Below are 26,620 nucleotides of genomic sequence, written 5' to 3' on the forward strand. Positions count from 1 at the left end.
TGTACTTCAGGCTCACTTTTAAGGTCCTTCTGCTGCAAAGTGCAGTGCGGCATCTTGCAGACAACATACTGTAAGGCTCATTTGCTGCATTGCAGCATACTTAACTGCAGCATTGGAAGCTTTCATAGTCCTTGCCACACTACTAAAAAGCACAGATCTGTAAGAGTTAGCCTCTGTGCTAATTTTTTGCAACGTCAAGATAGTCACAAACACTGTCCCTGTGTGTGCTTTTTTTTTTTTTTTTTAGGAACATAAAGTAACAGATGTGCAAGTACAGGCAGACTTTAAGCTGAAATGGACAGAAGCAAGGCTCAAACCATTTGCTAATCTCTACACTAATACTAAATACGTTACAAGAATACAAGGTAGTTAGATCAGTCAAAGATTTTAAAGGCAGGTGTACGTATTAGCAAATGCAAAAATGCTTAAAAGTTTGTCATACTTTTTCTTTCTCCTGAGCTCTGTGAATCATTTCCTGTTCTTTCCGTAGCCTTTCTTTCTCATCTTCCTTTTCTTTTCTTCTAGCAGCTATAGCAGCTTCTAGTTTAGCTACCTCCTCCTGTTGCGCTCTCCATTGTAGAACCTGAAAGAAAAGGTTGACAAGACTACGTTTAGACAGTTGTGCAGTAGAATTTGTGCAATATTGTGATCCTGCAAAACTGAGACTGCTACGGAAACCCATGTGATCAATTTCTAAAACAAAATTTGCAATTTTATGAGCAATATAGAACCATTTAGTTAGCACTATCTTTTCATATATTAATATCTAATTCACAATTGACTGGTGTATTATGCAATAAAACCACGTACGAAGAGATTAAGTAAAATTGCTAAAAGAATCTCAGTAACATCAGATCTTAAATTCCCTTTTAGCACTTGGACTTTCAATAATATGTTAATTTCTTGATGAACCTGTCATTTTCTTTAAAAGAAGAGATCTAGAATCTATGCCACTATGGCCACTAAGGGCGGTATGGTATCCTGTACTTCTGTTTCCCAATGTAGATGTTACTATCAGTTACTGACAGGTACTGCCCGTACAAACTGAATGGGAACAGAGTTACTATTTTTCAAAGCAAAACGCAGCTAATCAGGTCATCGCCATCTCTAACTTAAGTTATGGACAAGCAATCATGATTAAGCTGCTGCAGTTTGAGAACTGACAAATTATCACCTGAGCCTCTGTAATTATCCTTGGAGTTGGGGTGGCTACGGTAAGCGCATTACTTGCTCACTGCAGTTCAGGTACTTTATCATGCATCAAGTAGGGAAAAGTGAAATCAATCATAAAAACAGCAAACCAGAAAAAAAAGATTGAAATGTGGATTCAGTACAAGTATTAACACTGTGGGTGTAAAGTAGCTGTTTAAAGAGGAAGAGAACTGAGAAGCAAGCTAACAAATCAGCTTCAGGACTAAAAAAGAGCAAAATGCACAAAGACTACCCATCATTTCCATCTCCAGCCCCACAACTTTTCCATCCATTTGCTCAGTTGAATAGCTACAGGCTGACAGACCCCTCAGAAAGGGAGCTCCATGTGATCATCACTATTAGAAGCAAATAAAGCTCACTTTCTCTGGCCAGCACAATAGTAAGAGTTCACAGAGCTGTCTCTTGCTGATCACTGTTTCCCTTTTACACTTTGCTCTGTATGCTTATGACTGGTCTTAATGTCTGACTAGAAAGTATATCCCTAGGTTGCAACTCTGTTTTGGTACATCCAAGCATCTGTTTCAAAATCCCTTGTGTCTACAACCTGGCATTCTCTAAAAAGTAAAACCTCATTTGCACACTTTTTGTCACCTAGTTGGTAGCATGTGTTGTGGGAATAAAATTCTGGGGGTGATGTCCTCGCAAGTCTGGTGACAGACAATGAGCTGTTTAGTTTGGAAGAGCCCATCCTGCCTCACGCTTCCCTAGAACTGCCTGTCACAGAAGCAACAATCCAAATGAAAAACATGAAGACAATAAAGCAGAACACACTATTACACGTTAGCTTTTCCAAGCATGCACAGATATGTTTACAGACAACTTGTATGAATGAAGACCAACCCTAACAGACCAGAGCCCGTTCACATCCTTCAACTCTGGCATTTCCGTGGCAGCACTTAGCTTCCAACCAGAACGCTGCAGAAAGCAACGGATTCTAAGGAAAGAGCCTTCACCTTTTGTCAGCTTTCAAACTGTGCAAGGCGAATCTAGTATCCCTGGTACCCCCCCCATGATGGGGGGGTATAATGGTCTCTTATGCCTGACATCTTGCTCTTCCACAGGAGTGAAGGCATGCACTGCTGCACATCTGCCCAGCCGCTCCCAGACCACTCATGAAGCCCACGGACCAGCCTGGGGTGCTGCACAGCACCCATCTTAACAGGCTGCTGCACGCTACCAGCGTTTGTCAGGGGATGGAGCGGACCCCTTAGCTCAACATGCCAAAATCCATTGTTGATATACCCTGACAATATATATTGGCTAAAAAAGACACGTCCTCAGTAGCTGTTAATAGGTAGTGACTTACTTGCTGAGTTCTCAAGCATTTGTTCCCAGTCAGCAGGGATCCCCGACTTACCTCAGCCTTGTCACGAGCAGTTACATGCTTATCTGCTATGCGCTGGTTTCAATAGGATTAACAGCGTCTCCTTTTTGCTGGCTGGCCAGCTCTTTTTGCAATGGATTTCTCAAGTGTTAACAGACCTCCGTATTCCTCAAACAAATGAGCCCTTTCAGACATTTTTTCGCCTGGTTTTCTATACTATTGTAAGCACTTTCATTCTGAAATATTTCATACAAATGAAATATAAGCATCTTTACTGCATTTCACTAGCTGTACGTGCAGACTATTAGTTCTTCCATGCTTGTGAAAGATTTTTCAAATTCCAGTGAGTTTGTCAGCCAGTGGCATCTCTGAGCGATGCCATGTCTGCCTCACTTTGCCTAAGTAACACTTCTTATTCTCCGTAGCGTCCCAACAGCCTTAACATTGATATGGCTTTTCATATAGGGCAGGCAAGGTAATAACATGAAAGGCCTCGGTGGCTGTAAAATTAAACTCTCTCTCGATTTAAAGATTCAAAGATAACTTGTTAAAGGGATATTCTGCCTGTAATTAATGCACATGCATAGATTAACAGTCACTTTTGTCCTCCTTAATCTTTAGCAGTACAATGTAGTTTGCTACCATACCCAAATATAAATAGTAACTAGCATGTTTTCGTGTTTTAATAAAAACTACTGAATTTGGGGGTGTTCCAAGCAACTTTCCTTTGCATTGTTGTTCTCCCTGAGTACATAGAACATTTTCCAGCTTCAATTCCATTCCCAAAGTTAGGGATTATAATTCAGGTGAGTGTCTTAAACTTCTAAACTAGTTACAAAAATGGAAGAAAAGTAACTCTCAGTGCTAGCCTGTTAATAACTGTGTTTCACCTTCTGAAATCTCACTTCTCTCCCTGTGGCTAGGAAAACGTAGACAACTCAGTAGAAAAAAAGGCGCAAGACCCTGAAAACCCAAATCTCTCTATTTCCCTCCCCTCTACTTTATTTGAGCAACACTACTTATTATTTTATGGGGCAGTAGGATAGAAACAGCGATAAGCTGTGTCAACAAGCATTAATAGTACTTCATGAAAAATGTAGTGGGGTGGTTTGCAAGGAGGGAACAGAAATGTGTGCACATGGAAACTGCAGCTGGGTAGGGATGCCTGAAAATATGCAAAATTGATCAATCAGGAAACATAAATGGGGAAAACTGCATATTTTGAGAGTGTGTAGTAACATAGGCAGTCAGCATAGAAATATATATTTTTTTAGCCATTCTTACAAAATTCTTTTGAACTGGAATTCAAAATCATACACTAAGGAAAGAAAAAATTAAAATACTACTGCTGTATTCCTTAGCACAGATGTTATTCTTCCTAAGTGATCTTTCTCCTCAGAATTTTGAAAATGCTATCTTAGCAGAATCTTATATCTTGGGTATATAAGTAAAAAAAAAATTTAATGAAAGACATATTTAGTAGAGCTTCTTTGGTGGTGGTAAAATTAAAGAAAAAAGGCAAATCTTACAAAATAGTCCTTCAGCCTGTCAGAGACATAAGTATGTTAAGTTTCTGTAAGATCTGGGGAGCACACTGGACACTTGTGGGATGCACAGAGCGCTTCCCCCCCACAATAAGTCTCCATTAATGAGAAATACTGTATAAATTGGCCCTTAGACTTAAGTACTGTAATATAAATAGCTCTAAGCATCTGCATTAAATATTTTTTTTCCATAAACCAGAACTAAATACGACTGATCCTACTTGAATAAATACTGCGTATGAATCATCTACCTAAATTTCCTCAAAACAGGTTATTGAAAAAAAGTACTGGGCAAAAATTTTTCCTTAGTTGTATATAGCATCAACACCCTACTCCACCCCCCAGTAATATCGCACTTCTGGTCATCCAGAATACGTTAATGAATTCAAGTAGTATGTTCCAAATAGTTTCTAAATTATTTAAAATTACTTTATTAATAAAGACTGTCATATCACAAATACTGTGAGCCCTCAGCTGAACGTGGATCTCCCACATCCTAATTCTTTATTCTGCATAAAGAAATATGAAACCATGCCTAAAGTTAAAATTATTCCAGGTTACAGAAAAAAATAAAAACCAGATTAGCTGATATAGGAAGGAACCTCTCAAAACCATCTAGCCCACCTCCCTGCTCAAGCAGGGTCAGCTATAGCAGGCTGCCCACAACCATGCTGAATCAGAGTTTGAGCATCTCCAAGGACTGAGACTGGACTACCCAGTCTCTCTGGAAACCTGCACCAGTGTTCAACCACTCTCTCTCAGCACAAAAGTGTTTTCTTCTGCTCAGATGGATGTGGTTTCAGGTGTTCTGGTTTGTGCCTTTTGCCTCTTGTCCTGGAAACAGGCACCACTGAGAAGAGCCTGGCTCCACACTTTTCGCACCCTCCCTTCAGGTGGACGAGGTACATGGATAAGATCCCCTCTGAATATCCTCTTCTTCAGGCTGAACAGTCCCAGCTCTCTCAGCCTCTCCTCATATGAGAAATACTCCAATCACCCCATTGCAGTTGCTCCAGTAGGAAAGAAAGAACAAAACACTTTTTGATTCAAGGACCCGTATCCAGCCACCACAAAAATTAAATGAGCATCCTCATTTTTAGACTTGTTTGAACCACCGTCTTCTCATCCCTTGACACCGTAGCTGTTCCGCTTGAAACCACTCTTTCAGTGTTAAAAACATTCACTTGGGAATGTCTTCTCTGTTGCCCGCTGCCTTTTCTTTAATATTAGAGAATTGTCCTGGTGTAAGAGGAACACAATTTCTCTGTAGTTCAGTCTTTACATTGCTTTCCAGCACCAGTTCCATACACAGTTCTGAAAGACTCAAGTCTTTCTCTCCTGTCACGAGGCCATTATTTCCTAAGTTTGTTCAAAAGTTAAAACATGAAATAGACAAGTGGATGCTCCAAGATTTATGCTAGTCCCTCTGAACTAAGTGGCATGAGAAAGGATCATGTGTTTAGCTATGTTTAGCATAACAGAAGTGTATTTTGTTGAGGAATATGCAAAACAAAGATTATTGTGGTGTAGTTCAGAGTAGGGGCACTACCAAAAAAGCAGGAAAGGAAGCAGGTAAGCAATCCAACACACTTTCTTGGGAGAGTGATGTCTAAGCACTGAAGAGAACCGCGGAAGGGAAGGAACAGCCACGTACTAGGAGTAGGACTTATTCAGACATTTATTGCAGGGTTTTCTACAGTTCTGACTAATAACAAATTCAGCCCTAGATGAGGTCTAAACAAATTGCTCAGCATGGCAAAAATGAAAAATGGATAAATGACCTAAACCTCTCTTATATAACATTTTTAGTTTACCAGATGGATCCCACAGAGGAAGCCAGTGGGTTTTGGGTCTAAATCATGCAGAGGGAATGACAAACTGATTACAGAATTTCTAAGCTACACACGAATATGAAAACCATTAGGTAGGCAAAGAAATCCATAGCAGTACAATATTCTGAAGCAAGAAAGTACTAAGGGAAGTGCTTTCAAGAGAATGGTCCAGAAGAACTTCACAGAATCACAGAATCATCTAGGCTGGAAGAGACCTCCAAGATCACCGAGTCCAACCTCTGACCTAACACTAACAAGCCCTCCACTAAACCATATCACTAAGCTCTACATCTAAACGTCTTTTAAAGATGAAAAGAGTTAATTAAAATTTCAAACCATCCATCTAAACAGAAGTACGGAACAGTGATAGAAATAGAATGAGTTACACGAGACAACCATCTAAGAGACTTCTAGAGGGAAGCTGTCAATTTTCATAAGACCCCATTTTCTGGAGCTTAGCTGCAATATCTGAATGAAACCTCCCACACACTGTGAAACCTGTGCTCCAAGCAAGGTCTTTGTCTAAATGGAAATTTTTGTTTAGCAATTTTGACAGCAGTCTGCTCATGCGTTTTAGCAGCATAAGAATCTAAAATAAAATGCTAAAGTGTTTTTGTTACTACACTAATAAACTTAAGCAGAAATGTTTTGAAAATGAATGTGAAAGAACATACACTAATTTCCACATCACTTTCAAAACAGATACAAAAATATATTCACAAAGCTTTAAAAGCTAACAACAAAACAAATGAAATCTGCTAGAATGCTACTTAGACTGGAGCTAAAATAAACTGCTGAGGAATTGAAAGGAAATTTAAACTTCTGTAATAACATCACTATTTGAGATATCCTGAACTAAAATGAACTAACAGAGTCAAGTCATCTAACAAAAAATGCTTTAAGCTTACATTCTCCGACATCCTGCTTCACATTCCTTTCAAGCTCTCTACAATAATGCAGTAAGTGCCAATGTAAGCAGGCTCAAGACACACTGCAGTTTCAGTTTCCTCCAGATCTAAGAATCCTCTTGATGCTTTACTGATCTTCTCCAGATATTATTTATCTACTAACCAGAGATCTTTTTTAGTTATTTGATTTCAGCCATTAGTTAGCATGGTGAGCCCATTAAATTGATCTTGCTTTAAGTTAACTGAAACTTCAGGGGAACTTCTGATTTGTAAATAGATGCCGAGACTAGAGTTGTACCAACAGAGTCTGTCACAAAGACAACTGATTAAAGGAAAGCCTCTAACAGTAGAGATACTAAAACTAGTCTAGACACAGCTCAAACTTCCTTATTCATTCATTTTGGTTAGCAGTTATTTCCATGTCACATATGTTACACCTATCTCACGACAAGCCATAATCTCTCCCTACCTCTATGCACATAGCTCTTCTGTTAATGACTTTTGATTCAAGATAGAAATCAATATTAGGACATAATCTAGATTTTCAGCTGGTTTCATACAAACAAGTGAGTATAACCAAGCATCAAATATACAACTTCCCTTAGCTAACAGAACATTAAGCATGTAAAAAGGTTTCTCAGACAAAACTAACATACCACCCTATACCAATAATTCAGTTCATATCTCCACTGCTTTCTACAGTGCTATCTATCTACACTGCCTTAAATCACTACTAAATACACCCATTTACTTAGTGGGTATAATCTGCTTTCCATTTTTATCTAATCTAGTTAATATTTTTCAATGCATAAGCCCATTGCAGATCAAGAAAGTGGGTAATAAGAATGAGAGAAGGAAGGAAGGAAAGTTTTGTTATATTATACTTCCCCATGATACCCATTTACTCTTTTCTGGAGGCAGCATGTGATGTTATTTTACATCATCATGGCCCCATCCCACATTCATCCAATCCATGCCTTTTCAGTACGGTGAAAGAGGAGTCACCTCCTTTAAAAAGTGATTAGCTATTTCAACAAAAAAGGAAAAGCTGGTAACAGCAGAAAAAGGCTGTCTGCAAAATATTTGTAAAATGTTATTCAGTAGGTTGGCACTATGCCATGTATTCCCCACATGAAGCGTTAAAGTAATTTAGGATAAAGCGTTCTTAACAGAGCGGAGATAAATTAATATGTTTTGTTATGTAAGAAATTCCAAAAATTAGGTATCGAACAACTGAGTCCAATGTCAAAGTATTTCAATTTTTAAACCACGTTTGAACATCATCCTTCTGCTAGAGATTAGTTCTAGTCCCACAGCCTCACCTTATTTTGTGGGCCAGACTGACTGTGAAGGGAACTTCTCGGGGACAATCACCCATGGAAGATGGCACAGGCCAGAATGAAAAGATTCCCCTGTTCATATTGTCACAGTTTGAAAAATAAGGAGCTAGACTACTTTCACTTATGACGACAAAGGATATGGTGGACTGCCTCTTACAGAAACCAAATCTGCATCTGTATTTACCTTGCAAACTACACTTCACTGCGTGTTTGTAGAACACAGCACTGTGGGAACCCAATCCTATCTGAGAGCCTCTGGGCGCTGCTGCCAAACTGCATCAAAGGGCAGGCACTGAAGCATAGCATAGTAGTTGAGGAATCTCAGTGGCATGCATTTCCACAATTTTAATATTTTTGCTGTTTAAAAGTGACTACCTGACGTTCAATTTCCAGAGTTCCTACAACATAGGCTTGTCAAGAAAACCTACCGTATTAATCTGTTTTTTCCTCCAGAGGTAACATCATGTAGAACAAAAACAATCCTGAACAATAATTCTGATTCCCTAAGGTAGTAATTTTGGACCACAGAATGCACAAAAAAATTCATGTGTTCTTGATTGCATTCTTTCATTCCTACTAGTACAAAATCGGAATGGTAGAGTTTACTGTATCAACAGTGAAAATGTTCTGTTTAAATACTAAAAAATCCTAGTGGTTAAACTAATACTAAAAATACACTAAAAATGGGATCCCCTATTGCCTGTTTCAAAAAGAAACTTGCATTTTAGCAGTAAAAGTACTACCAACATTAAGTTTTGAAGGTTTTTAATTACAACCAGCATTTCAAGTACATTTCACAGTTCATGTATTATTAGCGGAGCTCTTGCCAAGTGAATTATTAAATTGCTGCACTGAAGAAAATACATACGAATCTATTTTCAGTTCATTATTTCAATATTGCATATTACAATAATGTAAAGTACACTACAAACCACTAAAAATAATTTATTAGTTCTTTCACTCTAAAGTATGAATAGTAATAACATATTTAGCATGTACTTAATACTACAGATATATCTTTTAATGACAAAACTTTGGGAAGATTTTCCTTAAGAATTCCCACTATGTTAACACAAGCTAATGTTACACCATGTAAGGTCTTCTCTTTCAAGAAACATTGGCTTACATTAGAAGCAGGTTAAGTTGCCTTGGATGATACCAAGGCACTTGGCACCAAGCTCCTTCCAGCAGCTAAACTACCTAGAGCTAGACAACTAGGAACAGAGGACAACTGACGGGTGTAAAGACGGCCTGTACAGTGAAGGTCATGCAAGAAATAAAACCATCCTTTGAAAACTGAAGCAAAAATACGCTACAAACCAAAAGGCCACAGAATGACTGGGAGGAAAGGTGACTCAGAATGGCTACGCAGAGCTCCAGCACAGTATTCTGGCAGGCTGCAATGCTACACAGATAAAACAAGCAGCTAGGATTCAAATTCTACACAAGGATTCCTGATAAGATTAACATGCATGATAGTCGATACTGGAAGTCATAACTAAAAGGGAAAAAAAAAAATCCTCTGAAATCCCTCTTAATTGCCAGTTTGGATTCAAATCATGTCAACCTTGACTTTTTTTTTTTTCACGTTTTTAAGATAAGGACTGCAGCCTCAGAACAAGCTGGTGACCCAAGGATTTCCATTTACAAAGAAAAGGCCATTTTAGAGCTATGTGTTCTGAGAAAGAGAAGAAAGCAAAACACATGTAAAAGGTGATTAGGAAAAGTGACAAAAAGGCTATAGGCTAAAGGAATTGTAGGATTGCAACATCAAGTCTTCAGTAAGGATATTCTCAGTTCTGTTTTTACTGGATACATCACCCCATCAATGAAGATGATATATTAAAATTTGGCAAACTTCATTTCTCCAAACAAAAGGAGGTCATTACTTTTTTTTTTTTTTTTTTTTTTTTTTAACTCTATTATAGCACTGGCCAGAGAATGAAGTCAAACTGAGACCACTAGAAGATTAACATAGAAAATTCATAAGAAGGTGACTTTCACTACCAGCAGCACAGTCTCTTCACTTGCAATACAGCTTAGTCATTAATACTTCAGATGAAAGTAGCACATGCTGATCTATGTCTCCTGCCTGAGAAACTCCATTCTCAGGTGGGGAAAAAAATAAAATAAAATAAATTAAAGATCTAGTCTACCAAGGATTTACCCAGATAATTTCTATTAAGTTTGACAGAAGTTTAGCACAAACTCCACTTGGGTTAATGACATAATAAATCCCTTGGACTCAAATATTTTCCAAAGGGAACAAGACAGCAGCACTGTGTGCTACAGAACTTTATATATATATATATTTATATATTTTTTTTAGAGGTAGCTGATTATAAGGAAATGTATATTCAATGAGTATTGAAAAGTAGTGCATTTCATTAAAAAAAGTGTTTTCAGACTTGCTTGCATTCACCCACAATTTCCCATTACAAAACCTACCTTTACCACTTACACTTTTAAGACTTTCTGCTGGGTGCTAGGGAAAACAAAATTAATACATGTTGCAGAACACTTGCATCTCCAGGACAGAATGATTATAGAGACAGAAACACCAAGTTCATAGTACTTGCACAGCAACCCTGACACTCATAGGAACGGATGATTGGACACATTCTTTATTGATCGTTTGGACTTGCAGAAAAAAGTCTGACATCTAGGAATCACTGAACCTACTGGTAACATTATGCCCACGTGCAGTAGTTTCAACAGCTCTCAGCCATACAGTACTCACAGCATGGGAACTGAAGAGTAAATTTACACGTGTGCAGTGGGCATTTCATGGTTCCAGTTAACGACTTGTTTGCCAGGACTTTGGAAGTCACAGGCAAATTCTGCTTCAAAGCTGAAGCCTCCAAGGACACTGGGATGAATTATAGACCTGCTTGTGATGTATAATTGTATCAGAAAAGAAAACAAACCTGCACTAATCAGCTCCACTCCACACACACACACATCGAAATAAAACTAACTGTTATTCTTGGAAATAAAATAAGATTAAAGTATATGCATATATTCCTAAATGGAAAGATAATGAGACAGGTGCCTCAGGGTGTGAACACTAGAACTCATAAAAGGGAAAAAAAAAGAAGTGTATATTAAGAACAGTTCCTTGGAGTCTAAAATATTACTCAAGGGCTGAGGAGGGGGAAGCTTATCAAAACAATGTGAAATAGCCATCATTTTTTAAATTTAGAAAGTCCTTTTTTTATGAGCATCATACACACCATTTTCCTTTTCTTATATTATCAGTAACCTTATGAACTGACATGAATGTTTAAAAAGCAAAAATCTGTCAGTTACTAGCTTGCTAGTAAGCTAGTAGATTATGGTACTAGCTATGGTAAGAAATTCAATTTTAGCAGGGAGGGTTGCACACTAAATAGCATTATGAAGTAGAAATATTTAGAAAGAATCATTGCTGTTGACATATTTTAGTTCAAGTGGTGGTAGCAGTGCAGAAGCCTGCGCTGATGAGTTACTGTCTCACACCAACAGGTTAAGCAACATGCTGATCAGGCATCCTGCTGTCTGTGCTCTGTGATACAGTGATTAAAATACTTCTGGCCTCTAGCTTCTCAACAAACACCAAGCATTCAAAATCCTTGCTAACATCTACTCCTGGACACCCAGAGGGTTGGCTCCAGTACTGTTGTTTTTCCAGACAGTGAAATACAGATTACCCAGCCTGCTGTGCCAACAGAAGAGCTCACTTTAGGAAGCCAGGTGGTAATAGAAGTAAGGGAATATCCAGGTTATCCTTCTCCTGGCCTGTTGAATATCTTGTCCCATGCACATGATCTCTTAGCTTTCCCTTATTTACTAATTTTGCCTCATTCATCTCCTCGGTCCCTTCCTCACTTTACTCCTCTGCATGCTTCTGTTCTGCTTCTTTCTGCCTCATACCAGACAGCTTTCTCTTAAGATAGGTTTGGTGGGTTAGTTTTGTTTTTTGTTTGTTTCTTTTTAAACTACTTCTCACTCTTCACATCACAGAGTCAACACAAGGATGGACCTGGATTCTGTCCTGCACTATCCCATTCATAACATGATTAAATGACCTTGATTCACAGCTAGTTTACAGAAGTTAGAAGGACGAATCAGTATGCAAGTCAGTGACAGGTTGTCCTGTAGTTCGCCACTGGGTATAAGATGGCTTCTGTGAAGCTAAACGTATTAAAACTGCAAAGCGCTGAGTTATGAAACCTGCTCATCAATGTGCAAGTTGGCCCACACAATTTTGACACATGCTGATGTACAAAACTGCGAAAGAGTAAAATGAAATACAGACTGTACTTTTGACACTTAACAAAAACAAAACACCGGCCACTCTAACACAGAGCTTATAGGGCAACAGAGACTCTGAAGCAGCAGGTCACTGACGCAGTGGTTCAGCAGTGGGAGCGCTGCTCCTTTTCCTCAGGGAGGAGGCTTCGCACTACCATCATGGTGAAGGACTCATCTGTATTACTTTCAAAAAGAGGGCATCATCTCCTGAGACCACATAGTTAATACATGAAGTAGTTTACAATATCAATGGTCAATGACAACAGTAGTTGTGAACAACAAGCTATCAAGTTGTGAACAGCAAGCTATCATGATATTAACGGACGGTGGTCTGAAATCTCCAGTAACTTTCAGCTCTAAACAAAACAAACAAAAAAAACTGTTCCCCCTTCTCTTCTAGGGTGGGAATTCTTTCAAATCTTCTGAAGAAGAACTGAAATTACCTCCAGACTCCATAGGGTCCCTTGAATGACAAACCAGGCAAATGGTACAAGCTAACAGTATTCTCTGCTTCTAACTGGCTTACAAAAAAACTATGAAAAATCCTTGATTAGAGCATTTGGTAATAAGATAATTAAGAAATAATACATTTGCAAGTTTCATTGTTTTTCTAATCACAGAGTGAGTTTATCTTCTGACATCAACAATGAAAGTTAACACCTCTAGTAAATTTTGACTGGTACTCTTGAGCAGCTTGTGCTCCACAGGCTACCCTCCGCAAGACGTCTGCAAGAAGTAATGGAGAAAAGCAAAACTACTGTCATTAGGATTAAATTTTGTCCCACAAAAGTCCATATCCACCACTAGAAAAAAATGTAATTTGAAAATCAGAAAGTGGATAAAAGTAACTTTTCATCATTAATAGAACCACAGACATGTTTTTGAGCTACAAAGTGCTTACATCAGAAAAAGGGATACAGAAGAAAATCATTTGAAAATAATCCTCTGTCAAAGAAAGACTAGTAAAAAGACACTATTTTCAGTTAGGAAATTTAGACACTAAGGCTGGGATTGGTACCTATAAACCTTGTGATGCTGCAGAGAACCAGTTTCAGTTCCTCAATCAGATGAGGGGGAATGGTTTTAAACCAAAAGAGGGGAGATTTAGATTAGAGGTTAGGAGGAAATTCTTCACTCAGAGGGTGGTGAGACACTGGAACAGGCTGCCCAGAGAAGCTGGGGATGCCCCATCCCTGGAGGTGTTCAAGGCCAGGTTGGAAAAGGCCCAGAGCAACCTTACCTAGTGGGTGGTGTCCTTGCCTATGGCAGGGGGTTGGAACTGGGTGATCTATGAGGTCCCTTCCAGCCTGAGCCATCCTATGATTCTATGATTCCCTGAAGCTGAAAGTATGTCACAGTATCTTTGCTCAAGACAATACATCAACAGTTTACTCTTCACAGCTTGTCCTGGTATTTCCTCTCCTGTCAGTCAGTATTATTTAGAAATCTTACAGTTCTTGACAACAGGAGTGTCAACATATTATTAGCAAGTTTAAATATTTTGTAGGCTTAAATATTCACTCATACATAACCTTAAACTGCACTTCTATTTACAATTACTTTGTACTGTATATGTAAGGACAGCAAATTAAGCTCACTTCTTTTTCTTTATGCAGTGCTATGAACAGTGTCTTTGATATTTTACTACTTTTGGAAAGTACTACTGCATATTATTTTACTTGCCTGAGGTGCTACTTTCCTAGCTGAAGAAGGAAGATTATTCTCCAAAGAATATAAGGTTAGGGTGTCTGCTTGTCTTACTATCCATTCCCAAATAATTTGGGGATCACTGGACAATTTCAACTACTAAACCTGACAGATATGTGTAAGTCTCAAACATATTTATGATCCTACAAGCTTTGATAAACCGAGCAGCCAGGTGACTGAGACAGATATGTCTCAGCTGAGGCACCATATGCTCCTCTGATTGAAGTTTTGGGGCACAATGGGTTGTTTAAATGGAATTGTGATGGTATTCTCAGGAGAACAGAAAGAAACACATGCAACTGTGTTGCAGTACTGAGCCCTGGGGGACTCTACTAGTGACTGGCCTCCAACTGGATTTAACTCCATTAACCAAGACTCTTTGGGCCCGGCTGTCCAGCCAGTTTTTAACCCAACGAGCGTATGCCAGTCCAAGCCATGAGCAGCCAGTTGCAGTACCTTAATGTTGATCTCCTGTAATAGTCAACTCATTCAAATCAGTGATTTGACTATATTTGACTATTAAAAAAAAAAATCACTGTTCTCATTATACAGGAAGGGAGAAGAAGAAAGTCAATCTGCAACATGCTTTGCATAACTTGTAACATTTCCATCAATTCCATCGAACTATCCTTCTTTTGAAATTAATTTATCTTAGTTTCTGTCAGGATAAGGAGTGCAAAAATTGCTCTCCAAAAATTAACAATCTGTTGCAAGAGATTTTAGCACTGGAGTGGGGATTAATCCTGGAACACAAAAGATTTAAAGGAAAAGGGATACATTGTTTTATATAAAGGAAGAAAAAGCACCCTATGCATCATACTCAGGAGATTCAACTCCCGTTTCATCTACTTTTGTAGGTCTTCCCTTGACTGTCCTTTTTAAACTGTTTTATATGAAGGTGAAAATAACTGGATTACAAATATTTTCATAAATTCAATTCAAAAATAATATTCTGAATGCATGCAAACATCAACTGAATTTATAAATGCGGAACAGCAAGTACTTCAAGCCATTAAAAACCAACTGTGAAGCAGCACACTACTAACCCTCTTAAAAGATCACTCCCACTTTATTACTTAACTGCCTTTTGACAAAGAACAATGCACTTCTCTTTATCTTGTTTAGGAAGAGGAATTTCACTAAAACACAGCATAGGGTACAGAATGCTGAACCTGGATAAATCCACACACTACAAAGTGCACCAAACATAACATGGGTCATTCACCATCACTCGTTTAAGGTGTAGTTCTCCCACAATTCTCCATGGCGTACTGACTGGAAGCAAAGGGAAAGGTGGCTATTCAGAGCCTAGTCTTCTCACATTCTATCATCAACTGCTGCTTAAACAAGCCATTTTGATTTTCATGTATTTTTGTACAGTGTATGCAAAATGGATTTAGCAATCCTTTGTATTTCTAGGATTGTTTAGACATGTAGATCTTACAGTGTATGTGCCATAGCTTTGTTCTACAGCTGCTGAAAAAAGGCTTATGCATACTATGGCTTTCTCTGAAACCAGCTGGTGTAATGAACAAGATCTACATCTCTCACGTTCAGGATACAAACTCTTCACAAGCATACCAAGTTAACTCTACAGCTAAATCATTATAACAACTACATTGTTCCTCTGGGAAAGTGGTTTCAGTAAGATTTCCTTACATTAAACTTACAGAAATGCAAAACGCTAAGACAATTAATGGCAAAAAAGTGGGATAACACTCCCATCCCCTGCTTTCCAGCTCTACATTCCTTCCTTTGCAGAGAGAGATTCACTTTTTTTAATCTTGTCTTATGGACCCTCAACACGATGGGTTTTTAATTGGTGCACATTTAACTCCCTAGACCAGGAGTTACTTGTTAGCTGATACTTGCCCACAACCACTTTCAACAGTATGACTTCTGTAGTTGCACACTTCAGAAGTGTGGAAAGAAAAGTCTGAGAAAGGAACTATAACTGGGCAAAGTATAAGTTTTCAAATGCATATATAGCTGCCAAAACAACAACAAAAAACATGGATATATTCAGAATAATCTTCTTGAAAAACAGCATGCCCAGTTTCAGCTTCCATCTTCAGCTGCAGAGCTGATCAAAACAGGGTCACAATGGTATCTTTCTTTAACAGCAAAACTGTACTTTTTTTATTCCTCTCTTCTGAGAAGCAGGTGAATTGCTTTTGATCAGGCTTTCAACCTTTTTTTTTCTTTTTTTTTTTTTTTTTTAAAAGTCACCTTTGAAAACAACCCTTGAGATGTGTAGGCCTAATAGGTGTAAGTTTCAAACAGCTCCAGGTTACTGGAAACAGGAGGTCACAATCTAAAGACTGAGGCAATGAATGCAACAGTGAGAATCTCAAGCTGCATGGAGATAACATAACACTTCCTTGGTACTTTCGGGGGGGGGGGGGGGGGGGGGGGCAGGGGGGGGAGTGACTGTCTGATAAAATTCACGATTCTGGAATAAGTGTCCCTTCCACCTCTTCTAGTGCAGGTAAGAGAAACAGCAATTCCAGAAAGGGAGGCCTGGGGTCAAGATAGAACTCTAGAAAAGCATTCCTCACACCACTTGGCACCAGGCTGGCTACGAAGTCAAGTACTCCCCATTCAGTCAAGCCCAGAGAGCTTCTAACCCTAAACTGTTTGGATTCAAACCTTCCTATGTCAGAAGACTCCAGGAAGAGGGGAGGGCAGTCCTTCGTATTATTATTGCAGTGAAAAACTAAACTCAAAATCAAAAATCCTGATTAATCACAGTTCAGGTTTACTGTGATTTTCAGGTCTTTAGTACTTCATGGAAAAGTAGGGGTTCAAAGATAATATTGATCAAGTGAAAATAATACATCATATATGCTTTCATATGATAATTTCTGTGCAAGTAGAAAATCAGAGAACAGTTCAAACAAACGCCTTTCATGCCCAGAAATATGATTCCCCTTATAAATGCCTTAGGCATCAACATAATGCTCTCCTCTTGTGTCCAAGCTCCTCCGATCTTATTTAGAAAAATACCCTTAGAAAAAAACAGGGTTTGTTTGTTTTAAATCTTGTTCACCTCTTCACACAGCAAATCTCCTTTCAGGATACTGTGAAACTTCTATAACAAGGGCAAACACAATATGGGATCAATTTTTAAGAATGCTTTCTATGCCTGAAAAGTAAACAGAAATGAAGACAGATATTCATTATTTCTCTGAAAACAGACTACCCTTTATCTAATAGACTGGTGATAGTGATGATGAATGGAACGTGTTTCACTGCCACTTATGAAGATTATAGTGTTAAACCCAGTTATGACGAACCTCACACAGTACAGGTATTAAGCCCACTTTGCTAAGGATGAAACCAAAACACACAAATATTTTGTGATTTGCTAGAGTTAAAAATGAAAGCAGAGTCTGACACCAGACCTCTACTCCTGGTGGCTTGTTTACAGTCTCTCATATTCTGAACAGCAGAACAGATCTTGTTCTTCCAATACAGAAATACCAGTTCAAACTCTTAGATGGTGCTCAAAATCCACCAATAAATGTGATCACAGCTCATGCAGAGATTATACCCACAGCATGAAACTAAGAGCAAGGCCTAAAACATACTAGGTAATCAAATTCTTAATAAAAAAATACAAACTAAGTTCAAGAGTTGGTAGGAATATGACGCTAACACAGATCCCTATGAGTAATGAAATGGAGAATCTTCAAAACCATACCGTAACTTTTAAAACAGTTTTTGCTTGCATTCATTTTGAATTTGGCAGTACAAAATAGATGTGCTTGTGTTAGATTTATAACTGAACCTACCTTGGCTTTCAGATCAGCACAAATCTCCTGTTGCTTCTGTTTGTTATCAGCAGACGCTACTTCTTCTTCCTGAGCAGCGGAGGCTTCAGTAACAGCCATCACCGCCTTAAGTAAAAAGGCTTTCCTAGCTTGAATCCAATTTAATATCAAAACTCTGTGTTGATTTCTAAGGAAATTGTAATGATCCCAAGCTCTCTCATGAATAACCTAAAAAAGTAAAGCATTTCAGAAAGGCTTAACACCATGTATTAATACTGTATTTTGCAAACCTTGAATATCATTCGTATAATTATTACATCACCAACATCCCTATGGAATCCACAATTAGGGCCTGAAAGTATTCTGCCAGGTATTAGGTATACTGCAGTCTTCCAGTGTCAGTAGGCCATGACAGCATTCCAGTATTTCCCTGGTGTCTGCCTCTATCACATGGCATTTCAGTATCCTGATAAACCACTGTTCTTTCCTGAACTATACTTCTGGAATAAGAATAAATGAAACACATTCTTGCCATAGAGTACACACAATGCAAGTTAGATCCTTTCAATACATCTTCAGAGGTACTGAACACTTTTAGCGTGATGCTTTTCATAGAAAGTTATGATCTCCTACAGAAAAACAGACCACCACTTAAAGCAGTTGTACAAGTGTAGTACAGAGGAGAATTAGATTCACTTTTTCTTTCTTAACAGGAAATTTGGAAATTGATTTTTGGCTTGACAAGCAGCATACTGCCACTACCAATATCCAGTTTTTAATCTTAAATACACCTTCTTTGGCCTTATTCATTGAGATTCCAGAGGACACTCAAGCTTCACAACACTGACAGAAGTAGTACCAGGTAAGGCTCCATAGTCTGAGGCATTAGAAACTTGGACCTGTCTTACATCCCAAAAAACTACCAAAAACTACCAGTTACAAGGATGAAGATTACAGGGATGAAGATGGCCTTCTGCTCACAAGTTCCAAGGGCAGCATCCTTGGTGCTCACTTCAAGGCCTTTGGCAGGGGCATGCTGACTCACCTGGTGCCTAGTTCATAGGTTTTCCTCTTGACTCACAGATCGATGAAGGTAAATTGGTACCGCTACCTCTGGAGATTTTTTTTGCTCAGATGTGTGTAGGCCACTGTATCAGAGGTTCACATTGCCATCACTGGTCTCTGAAACTCAGGTGAGCCTTACTGGCAAGCAGCTAAACCAAGCTAAGAAACTATTGAGCAAGAAATGGGATGCAGAGTTTGTTCTTCTAAAAAGTAGATCTCTCTGATGACCTGCTACTATATCAAGCACTCAGTTCTAGTCCACTGATCCATTCTTCAGAAAGAAGGAAGAATAAGAGGCTCTAAATTTAGTTATGCTAATGTAACAAACATTTTAAGAACAGATTCTCAGTACTGTTTTAACATTTCTGTATTTGTCATGCTGATATACATACTACATTCAATGCAGAATGATGATTTTTAAATTTTAAGTGACCCTCTGAAGAATTAGGGAGGCCCATTAATAATGGCTATGTTTAAAAGTACACATACATTATACAAAGCATATAATTCTTTAAACCAGTTCTCGCATTCAAGAGTTCTGAAATCCACAAGAACTTTACTTTTGGTGAAATTATGCTATTCATCAGTATCACTACACTGCCACTCCTTTACACTAGGCACTCCTCAAACATAAGGAAGTAGATGGTCTAAAAATACATGCAGAGATAAGAAAAGACTCCTACTTTCCCTATGACATCCTGAAATGTTCTGGCCTTGAACTGGGTTTCTCTATTAGCTGCTATGTGCTTATTCACTGTGGAGTGTAAAAAGAATCAGTAATCAATTTGAAATGCATTATGAATGTAAAAATAGCCTCTCTCTGAGGGCAGAAAAGTTTCCACTCTTCCTGCTATATATGTGCCATAGAGCTATTAAAATAAGTATTCCTAGACAGTGTGACAATGCTATACATCCTTATAAAAGATAAAAATAACAAGAGAGGCAGAATAGTAAGACATAACTATAAAATTGTATAGCATAAAGTAATGCTAGCAAACTAGTTTTGTGAATTTGGCAGTAAGGGGTTGTGGAACTGTAAAATCTCCATGGTGCTTATTTTGAAGAAGTGAATGTTGTTTGCTTGTTTGTTTTTAAGACAGGAACATCCCTCATCTTCACTGTACAGAATAAAATCTATAGTTAAGTTGTTACAAAATAAAAACCTTTGATAAACATTCTTTAATATAAATACTCACTACATGTTTTATACAAGAAAGTATATAGTTGAACTAACAACACTGACCAGATCGTGCCTAGATTTGTGAGGAAGGTATCTCTGCAGCACATCAAGGTACAAAGTCCTTCTTCTCTGAAGATCACTTGGATACTGATTGATAACAGTCTGAAAAACCCACTGATCTTCTTCTTTCCATTCACTGTTCCTACAGAAATTCAAATTCAACACAATCAGCTCCAAAGTAATTTAACATTTTAAAAGGAGAAGTTTGGTCCTAGGTGTTTCAAAAAAAAAAAAAGCCTAAACCTTCAGTGGGCTCTATGACACAACCCTGTAAACCTGATATTGGATCAAAGCTGGGAAATACAGATTTCCTTTAATGATACAAAGCAAACGTAGACTGCCTTTTTAATGTGACCTTTTATTGTTTTTTATTTTTATTATTTTTTATTATGGAATGACATTGTGTTTCTCAATGAAGTTACATTAACGAATAGTCACACAACATGGAAAATACAGTGTGAAAAAGGAAGACGATCGGTTTCTGCCACTGAGCGCTAATTAAAAGATTAAAGTGAATGAAATGATATCTGTACGCAGCTAAATGAGGGATTAGTTAAAAAAACTTATGACAGCCACAGAATCATGGCAAGACAAAAGATTCCTGTTTCTTTTAAGTAGGAGGTGAAATAATCAGTATGCCTGCATGCATTTCAGAAAATTAGAGTAGCAAGATATAACAAACATCAAAAAAATTCAAGCACAGTAACACAAGTTTAGAGGTTAGATTTTACCCTCAGTCTGAACACGTTGCCATGTAGGCATTAAATATCAGGCTTTTGTCATCAGCATTAACGTCAGAGCAGCAATACTAAGTCAGACCAAAAGGTGTCTCTATCCCAGTGATCTCTTCTCAAAAGTGGCTAAAAGCCCAGGTATAATTAAAATAAGGTAATTATATGAATCTATGCCCCACACCAAATTCCTGCAGCCTCCAACTGTTTGCAGCTCTTGGACTTCCTGAGCCAGCAGCAGTATATTGGTATGTAACGGCCCTGAATTCAGTAAGATGTTAGGACAACTATCCTTATGTAGGCAGAAATACCAGGCATTTAGAAAAGACGACCAAGTTGCTGTTTTGTGAAACAATCATATATAATATTAAACTAGATTTTATGATACGATCTACCATTACCTCTAAAGAGAGAGCAGTAGAGAAAAATATTTTAAAAATCTATTTAATACAGTTTAACACAATTTTTGTTTAAAGAATGCTGTGCAATAAAAACAGCGTATAATCACCACTGTAAAATACTCTGGGAAACTGAGGAAGAATATCCCTAGATCTGCTCATTTAAAGATACGGAATGCTTCACCTACAGACATTCCTCAAGAATGAAGACAAAATAACCCATTTCAATAAATCATTTCCCACGTAATGCACTCTCAGGCAAGGGAACCCAAACTCTTGATGACACTTTTCACATTCTCCCCCATCCCACCCCAGCACTTTCCACTGTTGCTTGCTTTGCCATGAAGTTGGCATGAATTTGGACTGAGTGCCATTTATTTTCACCTACCTAATAGCATTCATTTTGTAGCTTTCTTCAAGCAGACAGAAGAGTTTTATTTTTACCTTTCTGGTCTTAGAGATGATCGGGTAGGAAAAAAGAAGGATTTGACCTTCACCTACCTTTGTGGAGACACCCAGTGATCAGATCTTCTTCCTTCTCTTCCTTCAATTCCCCATTTCATGAAATAAAAATGTTTCTTAGCTTACTAGACCATTTTCAGCATAGAATCACTATTCCATGATCAAAATGGCGTCAACGTATAACCAATTAAGAAGAAACATTAAAAATTTATTCCATAACTATGAACACCTTGTTTCTTGCCCTCCATGTGTGCTTTCCCTATATTGTTTTTCTTTGAATAAATGTTAAAAGTTACTCTCATCTTTACACAGACGACACAACGAAGATAACTGCATAACGAAAAATCACACCCTACTTCCTTCAATAAATTCCAGCAACGTTATTAATGCCATTAGTGCTACAAACAAAACAAAACAGAGCTCTGCAATGGTAATATGTGTATAGAGAGATTCCACCTTTAAATTTTGTTGTTGTTGTTTCTTTTGGGGGTGGGGGGGGACACAACATGAAGCATTAACTCTTAGCTGATCCTCTGTTGTAGTGCGTTTGTGTAACTTATCTGTTTATCAGAGTAAAACGAAAGCAACACATTGAAAATTAACAACCGTGATGACCAAAGTGTCTGCAGGTAACAGTACCACGTCACAGTACAAAGGTAATACACTGATACTTAGATCTTTGCTTTTCCAAAGAGAAACATTCACAATCTGCATTTGCTGACAGCTTTAGAGTAATTCACAAAATGTGGCTTGTAATAAAAAAATAAAAATAAAAATTCAACAGCAGCCTGACTAGAATGAATGAAAACGATGCCACCTGAACAGACCCAATGAACTGGCACAGTTAGCATGGCATACGATGTAACACCCAGCCACACCTCACCTTGCTGCCCACTGGCTTCCCTGTTTACCCAGGACTTCAAATATTTCCTCTGTGGGGATGCTTTACAGTCCAGTAGTGCAAACTCAGATGGAAAAGCTCCACAGCACTTGTGCAGTTACAGATTTAGGACTAAGAATACTAGAGTAATAAACTGGACTTTGAGACTGATTAATGTTAAAATTAGCACAATTGTGCATGGAGCTATATTTCCCTCAACAATCTTATCTGAGATAATTATATTATTCTTACTCTCCACCCATTTTCTTTTTGCTTCTTATAAACCGTGCGGAATATCTGACAAACAATTTGTAGGACACAGCTGTTTGCTATTAAATCCAGCATTATGAGGAGAAATAGAGACTGCTTTGAAATGGGGGAAAGAAAAATATTTAGCTCCTGTAAAAAGTTTATTTGCAGTGACTGACAACTACCAAGTAAGTGCTAGAGACAACATAAAATGTGGAATCACATTAGCAAATGCAGACATTCTCTAGTAATGAAAGTGTTTCTTTGTAGGTGATTGCTTAAATTTCTCATGAAAGACAATGAATATAGATGTCTGAGCAGAGGGTTTTCTCATATGCTAAGAAGAAATAGTGCCCAGGAGAGTAAAATGGGATTAAGGAATCCATTAAACAGGGAATGGTTGCAGTAATAACTTGTAACCTTCAGGTTGTAGGGCTTGAACAGCGGACACAGTTCTCCAAAGATAACAGCTCCTGAGCTTTGATAAAGAAGTGCTACTGGGAAGATGTGCTATTTTTGCAACCTTTACTGCCTCTGCAGAAGATGTCTTGCAACTGATCCTCAGAAATGAGTGCTTTGAAAAGCTCCCTGTAGAGAAAAGGGAGGAGTTTAATGAAATCTGGTTATTTATTAATTTTAGAATCTGTGTGATGTATGGGTTTTCTGAAGAGTAACTTTAATGAACAAATTAATTATTCTTTGTCATGCATGACTTAAATATCTGACTGCAACTGATGCTGAGTACCATTTCTTTTTCTTAAGATAACACATCTTTCTTTCCAAACATTCAAATTCATGAACAAATGTAGGTCTTACATCTACAAGAGTGAGGCAGAGTAAGATACATCTCAATCAGGAGACATCACACCACAAACTTGAGAGCAGGGAACAGGACAGGTTCTGTGCTCAGAAGGCTGGCCTGGCGACCTGCTCTGCCTCCAGAGCACATGGGCAGGCGCATCAGTTCCTGCACCAGTCTCCACCCCAGTTTTCTCATCTCTGCAAGGATCCCTCTGACTTGTATGTTGCTCTAATGGCCAGCTAATGATGGATCGCGATTTCAATACCTCAAGTAGACTTATAAATAAGATGGAGAGACAGATGTCCTCTTCGCTCAGACAGATAATGACAGGACAAGGGGGAATGGTTTTCAACTATCAAAGTGATTCAGATTAGAAGTTAGGAAGAAATTCTTCACTCAGAGGGTGGTGAGACACTAGAAGAGGTTGCCCAGAGAGGTTGCGGATGCCCCATCCCTGGAGGTGTTCAACCTGGAGGCCAGGCTGGATGGGGCCCTGGGCAACCTGATCTAGTGGGTGGCGTCCCTGCCCATGGCAGGGGGTTGGAACCAGGTGGTCATTAAGGTCCCTTCCGACCTGAGCCATTCTGTGATTCTATGATCTCTGTACTACCTAGGAACAAGATGGAGAAATTGAGAGTGGTGGATACTCTGGGGAGCTAACAGCTACAGCTAGAGCTGCAAGTAGTTTATTGTGAGTAGGAAAACACTGACTGCCAGTGTCTTGATTTGTCAGCTCTGCCAAGCTTTGTCAGCTGTGCTTAGATTTTGTCAGCTGTTCATAGACAAACAGCTAAAAAAAGCATTGTCCAGCCCAACACAATCCAGCCCAGCATGATCCATTCCAGCATATTCACAACCATAAAATGGACAGAATTACAGAATATCCTGCCTGATTAAATGCAAGACATTCCCTTACTTAAAACTCTTGTAAAATTCCAGAAAGGAAGACCTCACTTGAAAAGAATCTGAAAAGCACCAGCACATTTTAGACAAATATGTAAGTTAGCATCATGCTGCTTCAGTGACAGGATATTGACAAACTTATCCAAGGCTGAACGTACAACCAAATTTTAAATATTAAATATACTGCTTGCTTTTCTTATATACATATATGTGTGTATATATATATATATCATTCTGCTACTAGACAACACTTCATTATTTTGTTTCAGAACTGAAGCAGGGCAACTGTCTTATATTCAACAGCCCTGAGGCAGCTGTTTCCTTTGAAACACTTACCCAGGGTTAATCCTCAGCTTTACACACCCTGCAAAATACAAACAGCTTGGAAGAGAAGTTACCCTCTCCCCCCTATAATCTCCACATATCCTCTGCAATAGTTGAGACAACCTGAACTTGATGCACCGCTGTGTGGTTGAATCTGCAGACAGACTGCAACAATGCCACCAAGAGATATGTTAACTTCTCTATACCAAGTAATATGTTAACTTCTCTATCAATTGAGTCATTGCTGGTTGTTCAGCAGGAGCATCCTGTCAATAGACCCAAAAAGAGGGACCAGGTTTACTTGACTTAGTCATAATATTCCTTTCATTTGATGTTGCTGAAGATACAGTGTTAAATATGTAGTACTCAATTCATCTTTCAGTTATTCAAATAATTCAGACATCCTTGGAAATTGTGGCAAAAATATAACAATGCTTAGAGAATCATCGGCTATAACACATTGGTTACAAGTCCACAATTTGTGGGACAATTCCCCCCCCCCCAAAAAAAAAAAACAAAACAACTGTTTCAGCATCAATAAAATAAGTGGATCTGGATTGATCAAACATTCTAATCCTATTTCTTAAGTTTCTAAAAGCAATAAACATTGTAGCATGTACTCTAGTAGGACTGAAAAACACATAAAGAACATAGCAGACCAGATTATCTTATTCTCATTTTTCTTCTTTAGATATTCTATGCACATTTCCAATTTTTTTTGTTGCAGAAAGCCTGAACAATTAAACAATGACATATGTATTAACCCAGTGCTTTTTTCTGTACATTCACACATATGATGACAGAGGAAGAATGACAGAAATAATCCTCAGATCCTTGGGGAAAAAGTTACGATTATGTTACCACATAATCATATTGTTCTACTGAGCAACTTCAAATTACAAGAACAAATGAAAATGTATTGCAATTGTATTGTTATCTTCAGGTAGACAGCAATGAGATAACTGCAAAGATTTCACAAGCGCTGCATTAGTCAGTAGGGTACAGCGGATACATAAGGTCAAAAATCTACATCACTCAATTTTTCACAGTATTATCTGTTCGATCAAGGTTACCTTGATGAATTATAGAATAATTAAATCCTGTATCTTTGCAAACTCAAAATATTTCCATGCAAATTTTCCAAAACAAATGTAAAAAGTAACAAAAAACATTGTGTTTTATAAACCCCATATCTCGAAAGTAAGAGATTCTACAAGAACAACACAAATTTTGCCTTTTGTATTGAGAACATTTTAATGTTGTGGATAAAATCATAGAAATCTAAATGAGCAATATGAGAAATAAAGTTTTCAAGAACAGAAGGCAAACAAAAAGATCAAGATTTAGCTTTAAATTCCATACCCAAGACAATTGCTGATGATTCATTTATGATTTTATACCTTCCCATCTAATAATACTAACATACACAGACCCAAATCAGGTAATTTGTCCCAGACAGCCTACCTGCGCACCCCTCTAGCAGGTTGGTGCCACTGCCATTTCCACCAGCTTTTCTTGAGCCACATTCCTCCCCTCTACCCCGCATCTACATAATAATAAACTATTCTGAATCTACATATGGTTTCACATTTATTTGTGATGACAGTTACTGCAATGAACCAACATTCTTGAA

At 38.1% G+C, this 26,620-nt stretch overlaps 1 protein-coding gene across 6 annotated transcripts in view; it reads right to left on the reverse strand.

Annotated features, from left to right (window-relative positions):
* CCDC148 (coiled-coil domain containing 148) overlaps positions 1-26,620 on the reverse strand; it is a 68,689-nt gene that overhangs the window by 18,234 nt on the left and 23,835 nt on the right. For all 6 annotated transcript variants that reach the window (XM_040562583.1, XM_040562580.1, XM_040562579.1 and 3 more), the window contains 3 exons: positions 20,242-20,380; positions 17,955-18,161; positions 443-583 (listed from right to left, as the gene is read on the reverse strand). In XM_040562583.1, coding sequence (XP_040418517.1) covers positions 443-583; positions 17,955-18,161; positions 20,242-20,380 — 487 coding nt within the window. The remainder of the gene's footprint in view (positions 1-442; positions 584-17,954; positions 18,162-20,241; positions 20,381-26,620) is intronic.

Source organism: Cygnus olor, chromosome 6, assembly GCF_009769625.2.
Source record: "Cygnus olor isolate bCygOlo1 chromosome 6, bCygOlo1.pri.v2, whole genome shotgun sequence".
NCBI classification, from domain to species: domain Eukaryota; kingdom Metazoa; phylum Chordata; class Aves; order Anseriformes; family Anatidae; genus Cygnus; species Cygnus olor.